This window comes from Actinia tenebrosa, unplaced genomic scaffold (assembly GCF_029948245.1).
Source record: "Actinia tenebrosa isolate PJP-AT-01 unplaced genomic scaffold, QUT_ActTen_1.0 PGA_scaffold1__47_contigs__length_23844297, whole genome shotgun sequence".
Lineage (NCBI taxonomy): Eukaryota > Metazoa > Cnidaria > Anthozoa > Actiniaria > Actiniidae > Actinia > Actinia tenebrosa.
The window spans coordinates 5,029,377-5,039,728 of record NW_028292578.1 but is presented as its reverse complement, the minus strand read 5'-3'; the positions used below and the strand labels follow the sequence as shown (position 1 = coordinate 5,039,728).

The 10,352-nt window shown below is 34.1% G+C and overlaps 1 protein-coding gene across 4 annotated transcripts; it reads left to right on the top strand.

Annotated features, from left to right (window-relative positions):
* Window positions 1-423: 423 nt before the first annotated feature.
* On the top strand, window positions 424-9,809 carry LOC116299547 (syntaxin-16). Of its 4 annotated transcripts, none has more exons than XM_031708218.2 (10): window positions 424-579; window positions 1,106-1,209; window positions 1,697-1,715; window positions 1,834-1,867; window positions 3,163-3,269; window positions 4,797-4,959; window positions 6,691-6,803; window positions 7,655-7,798; window positions 8,084-8,164; window positions 8,250-9,809. In XM_031708218.2, the coding sequence occupies exons 1-10, from the start codon at window positions 427-429 to the stop codon at window positions 8,349-8,351; spliced, it is 1,020 nt and encodes a 339-aa protein (XP_031564078.1). In that variant the 5' UTR covers window positions 424-426; the 3' UTR covers window positions 8,352-9,809. The 4 variants fall into 4 exon arrangements, with proteins under 4 accessions (XP_031564078.1, XP_031564082.1, XP_031564079.1 ...); XM_031708222.2 differs by lacking the exon at window positions 424-579 and adding an exon at window positions 847-1,018 and having other exon boundaries at window positions 1,127-1,209; XM_031708219.2 differs by lacking the exon at window positions 424-579 and adding an exon at window positions 847-1,018.
* Window positions 9,810-10,352: the final 543 nt, after the last annotated feature.

Here is a 10,352-nt window from a genome sequence, read left to right as displayed (position 1 = left end):
TTGTGCGATTTTCTACACTATTAATCAAAGCCAAAACTGGCTTATTTTTGGTTCTAAGCGAGATTACGACGATAAAACTGAGTTATACGTAATTTCAACTTTGTGTGGTTTGAAAAATAATAAATAAAATAAACAAATAAACATAAAAATCCGTGAAAATTGGCAACGCGAGGGCTATCAGGATACGAGGAAGTTTGCTTTATTACAGGTAGCCAGCGAATCATCGAAATGAGCATGCGCACGGACAAAACAACCTGCAATTTGGCTGGTTAGGAAATCCTAAAAGCCTCTTTCAAATGACCGAGCTATTACTAGTTTGTTACGTTTGTTTGAAGATCAGACAATCCGACATATATTTAACTGTTTTAATGCCTCTCTTTGCCTCTCTCATAACCTTCAACAGTCATAAGGACTTCAAACATAACTATGGGATTTTCTACTATTGGAACACAGCCTAGGGCAAAAGAAAGAGATCACCAAGATAATGAAGAAGTTAAAGTCACTAGGAGAAGCCATTTTGACACTTTTTCCTTTTTTAGGGGAAACAAGTTTCGCAAAGATGACGATTTTTGGAACCTTGTAAGTATCTAAGCTTACATAACACGTGATATGGGAGGATATTTGGAGCCCAACTTTAATGTAGTATAACTATTAAAATAAACGAATTTAATTTACACATTGCTTCGATATTTATAAGGATTATATTTTCATTTTTACTTTTATTGCATTTATTACATTTATTACTATCATTATAAGGGCACGGTCACAGACCTACTTACTTCCGGGGTCTGGGCAAACGGAAATGGTGTCCAACCTCCCCTCGTCATTAGCGCTGCCTACGTCTCAAAATGGCGGATGCGAGGAGGAATGTCATTTGTTCTAAGTTTTAACTTAGTTTTAATTGTCGATATATATTGTGAATTCCTCTACGATGGCGACCAGGAGTTTAAGTGATGTCTACTTTAACCTTCGTACGGAGATCAGTCGGTTTAAGGCGTATTCATTGGGAGATTCTGGCGTATGTACCGCTAATATCAGGGTATATTTGAACTCCTTGTCGGTGTTAACAAACATTATTTTCATGTTTAAACCTAATGCTTTGTAGTTATATGCTCGTCCTTCGCAGGATGATGATACAGTGGCACTTGTACAAAGAGTTGATCCTGAAATAGGTCACCAAGTACCTATAAACACATTGCCCCCCCAATGGTACGTGATCTTAGTAATAGCTTGCTGTTTGTAGATCTAACTATGATCTTGTCAAGATTCTAATGTTAGGTTTTGTGAAAATTAAAAGGTATGGCCTGGATAAAGACAACGGGGAGCTAGTTGAATTGAGTTCCTCCTGCCATCTTTCTTTCCAGCTTACATGATCACTTTAAATTTCAGTTCTGTCAATATATTTAATGCAAATCAATTGTATCAATGAATCAAATCAATGCCTTGAAGTTGAGCAGTAGAATTTTTGCTACCAGTGACTACCAACTACATATCATGCTTAGGTGGGCTTATTTTAAGGGGGGAGAGGCTTGTTTTTGGAAAAGCATTTGAATCAAAACATGGACATGGGTAAATTTTGGATGGTATTTTGCATCTCAAAAAAACTTCATAATACATGTAACATGCATACAGTATGTTTATAAAATGTTTTTACATAATTAATATTAATTCAACCATTTTTACCTTTTTATTTTAGGATTGATTTCGTAGAGGAGGTTTGTAGATTTTTTATTACTTCATTCCAACAAATTCACAAGAACTTCTAGTTATGGTGCAATACGCAAAGTTGCACTGGAATGCTAACAAAGTTTATGGTGTTATTCAATGTTGTAGATACAGTATGATATAACCAGGATCAAGCAAAGAAGTAAGTAGACAAGAACACTTACTAGCTGTCAGACTCAGAAACTTTGATGTACAGTCATTATACAGCATAGATAGTATTCAAGCTCTGAGTGGTCAAGAACAGTACTACTGTGTTTAATTTAGTGAGTGGAGCATCACTATCTGCACACAAAGCCTGCTTAATTTGCAAAGACGTTTAAGAAAACAGCATTGAAAACCACATCAACAGATTTTATTTTCTCTTAACACAATAAAACAAATAAAATAGCTTTTCTATGCTCTGCTCAGTATTACTGTACTTAAGAAGCACTTTAGCAATTTGCATGAACTGTGAGAAGTACAGTACTCACCCTATGGCTTGTGCTTCTTTTTACAGTTTTTTCATATTTTTGTCACTTCATGCATCCTGTATTATTAAACAAAGCATGGAAAAAGCTGGGGTTTTTTTAGCTCGTGAAGAGCTATTGGGGTGCCTAGATTTCGTATTTTTTGAATAGCGCTTCTCTCCCAATTGTTTTCGGTAATTCCTGTAACCATGGAATCCATTGTATTCGCCAAGTGACGTCACTGGAAGAATCCACGCCTGTTGTTTGCAGAGGAAGCCATTTGGGATTTTTGATCACTTCATAATCACATGTAATCAGCAGCATATTTTGAGTATTCTTAGTTTACTTTATGTTCTTTTTATTGGACCTTGAGATATGAGATTGTCATATTTATCATTACTTATTTATTTATTTATAAGCTTTCACCAAAAATAAAACAGCTACAAATGATAATATTAATATATGATACTAGGTGCGCAAAAACAAAATGAAATGATGAATAATAATAATAATATGAAAGTGTTGGTGAGGGTGTCACAACAAAGTGTACCCTTTCAAAATGATAGTAATAAAAAGAGAATACTATCAGATTGGCAAGGATGAATGGACAAATGAACATGGTGCATGGTGTAGAGGTCGAGACTATTAATACTATATAAAAACACTTAATAAAATATGTACTATTAAAATCTATACTCTACATATGATTTTAAAAAATTTCGTAACCAGAAACGGAAAAGAAAGGATTGTAGCCAACCAGAAGGCAATGATTTAATTGATAAAGACAACAGTTTGTTTGCACAAAACATAACTCTGACTATCGCCATATTCGAGTCACATACCCTCAATGAAATGAGTCACCAAGTGTCATTTGTTATCATCTTACTGTAGTTCATTGGTACTCAAAAAGCTTCATGAGCTTACCATGGGTTACCTTTGATTTATTTAAGCATTGCTAATAACTTTATATAATTGTACTTTTTTCTTAAAGTGACGGACCTATCAACACTTCATGATAGACATCTAAACAGACCCACACTAGATGACAGTATTGATGAAGAACAAACTATCGAAATAACTACCAAAGAAATTACTCAGGTAAACAAAATGCACTATATTTATTTATAATATGTCATTACAAAAATGATATTGATTTGTGATTTATTTAGTGCCCTTTCTATATGGATAATCAAAGGTGTTTTACATTGAATTATGAATTCCAGATTGTTTTTTATGCAACTTACAAACATGAGAGGTGGTTAGTATGAGGAGTAGGCACTGAGGGTGGTCAATACCTCTGATATTGGTTAGTAATGATGAAGTGTGGAGAGTGCCATTTAAAGTGTTCATCCAGGCCACTCAAAAAAAGTCTAACCATTTGTAGGTGTAATTACAAAGGCAGCATTTTCTCCTCAGTTATTTTAAGACCCCTAGTGTTGACCTCCCACACGAAATTCCGATGCCCAACCAACTGAGCCAACTGGTTGGCGATAAGCAAATATATTTTTATGAGATAACTGAGTTCTAAAATGCATGCTGATCGGTAAAAATCCAATATGAGAATAGCTAAAATGGTCAGTTCATTTACTTCCTTAAATCTGTATGCACTAAATACATTTTTGCACTTTTGCACACACATAAAAACAGTAGGTTTGGTTAATTTGTGCACTTTGTGCTATTTTAGAACAGCTTGACTCTTTGGGTTTCTATGCTTCTTTTGTGTTTTCTCTGCATTCAATTTCTTTAGATCTGGGCCTGGCTGTACAAAGGGTGAACAGCATTATCCGATGGATAAATCCTTATCCAGTCAATGCTGTTATGCAATAAATTTATCCACTGAATAGTGATGTTATTAAGGTGGGGTTGTCAGAAGTCGGATCTGAATGGCTTTCTTGACTATGTGCAAATATATTGGTATATATTTAATATACCAATGAGGGTCTCAATCTATACATTCAACATCTTCCTAGCCAGGACAATGTCTGGTATTGTGTCCATGTTTGACCACTGCTGAGCTCTCTGAGTGGGTCAACCCTTTACTTCTTTCTTGGACTATCATAACAAATTTATCTTGGTGGTTAACTTAATAGAGGACTTTGTGTGTCCTGTTGTTCTGTCATGTTTACATGTTTAATTTGTGTGTGTGTGTGTGTGTGCACTAAATATGTAAAATGCAAAAAAAAAAATTAATTAATAATTCGTATAGAAAATCACATGATCTCAAGTACAATTTGGAATTTATAGGTACTAGTATCATTTTGAAAGTTTTCATAATTGGACAAGCCTTTAGGAGAGACCAATTTGAGAACTTTCAAAACATCATGAGTATCTATAAGTTCAGAATTGTTCGAGAACATTGGGCGATTTTTCATTTATAATACACTCAACAAAATTGAGCAACTTAATTGGGACTCAACAGAGTACAATTTGGAATTTAATTGTACTTGTATTGTCCAATGTTTGTTGGTCAACATCCCACAATTAACTCCATGGACAGTCTACTTTCACGCTCCCATCATATTACAGGCCAAATATTTTTAAAAGAAAGATGTATTTGATATGATTTATAACTATGGTTTAGTTCTTACACTGATATTCAATTTGGTTTTCATTTGTTGACAAAAGATGTTTCATCAGTGTCAAAGTGCAATTCAACGCATGGGCAAACAAAGTAGAGGAGCAAGTAAACAAGAACAGCGCATTTTAAAAAACGTTATATCATCATTGGCTGTTAGTCTTCAAGATTTGTCTACAAACTTTAGGAAAAGTCAATCTTCTTATTTAAAAAGTAAGTTTATCGAATGTTGATCTATTATATATTTTTTATAAATGACTATTATGAACTAATTGCAATTTTGAGACAGCAATAGCACAAAATATTGATTATATGATTTCTTTGTCATTCAAACAATTTGTAAGCTTTAATAAATCAAATTTTCTTTGATATTTGTCACTCACCTATAGCAGAAAGTGCAAGATATATAGCTTGTAATTTTCCTTATTGTTGTAAAAGAGAAGAAGAATCTTTCTTTCAGAGAACCATTGCAACAGACGTCAATACCAAAAAAGTGCTATTTTTTGCGGTCAATCATACGCTATGAGCCAATCAAGCGCAATAACTTTGAGACGACAATACCACATTATATTGACTCATCTCTCTCAATCAAACTCAAAGGAAAATTGCAATACTACATGATATGTTTACAAAGTTACCAATTACTGTGTGGATACTGCAACCAGGATACCCTGTGAGCATAGGTTTTTTTTTTACCCTCCGTGGGCTGGCTGGTCAACAAACAAAATGACCGTTTGAGGGGAGAGGTATTTTTTCTCTCCGACCAGCCAGCCCACGGAGAGTCAGAAAAAAACCTCTGCTTGCAGGGTACAACCAGGACCACTTTAAGAGTTTAAGTAGTATTATTTCTCAATTGACACGGTTTTCTTTGTTATTCACAAGGCTTTATTTTTGTTATAACCCTCATTATAAATGCGAGGTCAATATATAGTTATTAACCCGGTTAATAACTATATATAGACCTTTCGCATTTATAATGAGCAACATTTGATAGAAAACCTTCTCAATTGATAAATAAAATACTTAATTACCTCGAAAGTCGGCAATAAGCCTATACATTCCTCGGGCCTGCGGCCCTCAGGATGTATATGGCTTATTGCCTCCGTTCTTGGTAATTAACTCTTACTCAATAACCATGAATAATAATGAGACATTTTGTTTAATATTTGAACAATCAGATAGCACATCAATATAATGATAGTGTAAGACCACAATAATCTGATTGTCTAATGCAGTTATCAGTTCAATCCCTGTATAGTTTACTGTTATCTGATTGGTCAGTTTTATATAAGTCTTCCCGGTTAGTGTGTCCACACAGTAAGAACCAAATAGGTATTAGTTAAACATGCATGTGTTGAAATTCATGCAACTACTTTCAATTAGGTACAGGTTTGTGTAAGAGCAGCAATGAGTCAGAGTAATAGTTATAATGGGGAAGAGGGTGGTAGTAGGGAGGCAGTTGTAATACGAGAATAGAGTAATAAATATTGTAGCTGGAGTAGAATGAAAGTGTGTGATAGAATGGGATGTTCACTTGTAATATATTTTAATATTCTAATCACACTACTTTTATTTCTCATGATGTTTCATTAAATGAAACCTTAAAATTTGATTTTTACCAAGAGAAGAAAGCCAGAGAGAAAGACAGTCACATATTCAAACAAATTCTATTGTTACAGTGGCATCTATAGACTGGAATCAAACCCACAGCATGACCTGTAAGAGTCACATCTGTTCAGGGAAAGGCAAACGTTTTTTACCACTGGCTCTTCAGGGAAAGGCAAACGTTCTACCACTGGCTTTACCACCCTAGTCTCCTATGCAGCCGCTATTGGTGTTGTTACACAATGCTTACTCCTGAAGGGAGTAAGTGTTGACTTGTGTGATGACACTAATAGCAGCTGCATAGAAGACTAAATGCCTTTATCAAAATGGAATATTTAGGATTGAAGAACCGAGAAGAGAGGGAGCGACAGTTTTTTGACACTGGCCTGCCATCAACAAGTAGTGCTTTGATGAATGAAGATGTCGTAGGGGATGATGAGCTTTATGACAGGGTAAATATTAATATAATTCTATTAATATATTAATATAATGTTAATAACTTAGATCAGCCCAGAGGTTGTTTCAGGGTTTGATCTGTGAGTTAGCCGTGTCCTGAATTAGATCAGCCCCGAGGTTGTTTCAGGGTTCAATCTATGAGTTAGCCGTGTCCTGACTTAAATCAGCCCAGAGGTTGTTTCAGGGTTCAATCTGTGAGTTAGCCATGCCCTGACTTAGATCAGGCCAGAAGTTGTTTCAGGGTTCAATCTATGAGTTAGCCGTGTCCTGACTTAGATCAGCCCAGAGGTTGTTTCAGGGTTCAATCTGTGAGTTAGCCATGCCCTGACTTAGATCAGGCCAGAAGTTGTTTCACGGTTTGATCTGTGAGTTAGCCATGCCCTGACTTAGATCAGCCCAGAGGTTGTTTCAGGGTTCAATCTGTGAGTTAGCCATGCCCTGACTTAGATCAGACCAGAAGTTGTTTCAGGGTTTGATGTGTGAGTTGGATGTACCCTGACTTTGAAAACCCAGAAGTTGTTTCAGCAGTTTATTATTGAATTGGAAGCTTTTTTAAATGCTTTATTTCATAATTAGAGTGCTCACTCTAAATCTGTGAAACAAATACTAACTTTTAGCAATAAATAGTGATAATTATACAATAGAAAACAAAGGATTCTGTATGAAATAGTACTAACTAGTACTATTTAATGTTCACGGTTTTAGTGAGTGCACTCTATTAACTAAGAAATAGAAAAAATAATATAATTATAACTGGTTGCTGTCTTCATAAAATTAATAGTCATGTGGATTTTTTATCAGATGTGTAGGTTTTAATATCTTTGTGTCACATTCAACACGTGTGTAGGGCTTTACAAGTGAACAGATGAGACTGGTTGAGGATAATACAGCAATTATTGAACTAAGAGAAAAAGAAATTCAGTCTATAGTGCAGTCAATATCAGAATTAAATGAAATCTTCAGAGATCTTGCAACAATGATCGTGGAGCAGGTAAGATAGCAAAGTAGGTCATTAAATGTGGGTACTTTTTATTCTTCCAGTATATTTACCATATAATTTTGAGTGACATTTTCTTGTATATGTCATTGTTATTGATTGATTGGTTTTATAAATGATTGAGTTAGTTAATGAATGTTTATTTCTTTTATTTATTGTTTGTTTATTTCTGGGGGAAGGGGGTTCTTTAATAAATATTCCTCTCTTCTTTTTGGAACTACACAGTCATGTCATTATACTTTTTATATTAATTTTATTCATTAAAACATGTTTGTATAGGGCACAATATTGGACAGAATAGATTATAATATTGAACAAGCTTCTGTTAAGGTTGAGCAAGGACTTGAGCAACTTAAAAAGGTAATGGTACAACTAATTGATTAGACTAGAAATCCTTCTCCTTTCAATCCTCTTTAATTTGCTTGGCATGTCTATTTTTTCTCAGGCTGAACAGCATCAAAAAAGTTCAAGAAAGATGTTGTGTATCATCTTGATATCTGTGATTTTAATTATTCTATTGGTAGCATTGGTTATCACAAAATCTTGATGGCATGAGTCACCCATTAATCGTATTGAAAGAAAGACCTAGTCTGATAGACATTAATTTTTAATATTAATTATTTTTCCCTAAATAGTTTTTTTTTTTTTGTTATTTAATTTGTTTCATGGGTTAAATGTAATAACTCAAGGTGAATTATTATTTTAACAAAATAACTGTGAGTTCAAAGGAACTGATAAAAATTTTGATATGAATTAAGCATTTTTCTAAATAATGTGAAATCAGTAATTTTTGTTATTCTCAAATGTTGAAATTCAGATTTGCTTCTATTATCATTTAGATTATTTAGATTATTGATATTTTATATTGTAATTGATAATCAAGAAGGGACCAATTCCTATTATCAATTTTTTGATCTAATACACACACAAACACACACACACCTACACATTTTCAAAAAAGTCATTGGAACCAAAGGAAATAAGCAATAGGAGATATTCCATTAGTCAAGAATAGCTGGAATGACCTGTGAGTTTTTCTTATTCTCATCCAAAACGTGGAGGTTAGTGTTGAGACATATTCATTTGTTTCTATCTATCTCCTTTGGCTCTGCTAAATAATTCTTGTCAAGAAAATTGAGGCTTAGCTTGTGTTGAGATATCCAGCTAGTGTTGCTAGTAAATGAAACGGAGAGGAAATAAGCCATTTGAAGCACCTTGATTATTTATGTGGATGCATGTCCATTATTCCTTTCGTTCTTGGAATGACATAAGTATTGCCTATCACCACAGATCTCCTTTTGCCTCTGACACCTTTTGTTTTAAATAGGTGTCCTTGTCTGAATAGTCTTGCATGCGTAGTGCAGCAGATGTATATATTATATAATATAGATTAACACTATTATATATGGGCTTGCATGTTTCATAACTTTACAGCTATACATGAATGTATGAAGAAGTTACTATTGGTAAAATGTAAGAACAGGCCCCAGATGCCCTGTTGTGGTGGAAAAAACTATGCTCTTCTGTTGTCTAACTCTTTTCATTATTTCTTCAAAACTCAGTAGTTTTACATCCATGTGCTTCACCTATCCCATAATAATCTAAGGGGTGACGCAGGGCTCTGAAATTATAATTTATCTCAATCACAGGGTTTATTATTAGAATTACTCTAGATTCGTGGAAAATCCACGACACCTGTCAACCAATATTGCCTGGCCTGGTCTCGGGGGTCCGAAAGGGGGTTCACTTAACTAGTGCATCATTATGTATAATGATTATTATCAATTAGGGGTGCAATAATGCATGAAAAAGGTAACTACTAAAAACTATACTTTTCTAAAAATCTTGCAAAGTATTCACAACATTTGAATTAATTTGTGCCTAAGAATGACTATATCTACAATTAATAGCAAGGGCACAAGTCAATTGTATGTTTCACTATTTTAAGATTGTCATTGAAAGATGAAAAATGAAATAAAGAACATTACTGGAGTTTTTACAATCAGCATATTTTTCCCATTTGTGTTTCAAAAAGTCCTGGATTTTCTTTATATTTTAATTTGCTTAAATAAATAAATAAATTTATTATTTCAAGCTGCGGAAGCACAGGTGGCATGTAGCAGTGAGAATGCCAGGATCTGAATGCTGTCTATTACAAATGTGAGTTGAGTTTGTTGTTGATTCTCTTCCTTGCTTTCAGGGTTTTTCTTTGATTTTTCTTCCGTCCACAAATTCAACATTCCTAAATTCCAATTAAATCTTAGGAGATTTTCTTGATAGGGTTAATCTCTTGGAGCTTATAATTCCTTTTGCACTACATGCAGCGACAAAAATTGTTAGTATTTACATTGTAAAAAGTTGCCATTTATGAGGCCATGTAAGGGTATTAGGATTATTGTGGATTTCTCTCTCTCTCTCTCTCTCTTTCTTTATTTACGAAATTGGGATATGGATAATTTCTAAAATTACCTAAGCCCCTATTCCCTCCTCTTTCCAAACTAACAAGATAAACCTATATTGTTTTTAGCCACAAACTAGAATTCCCACA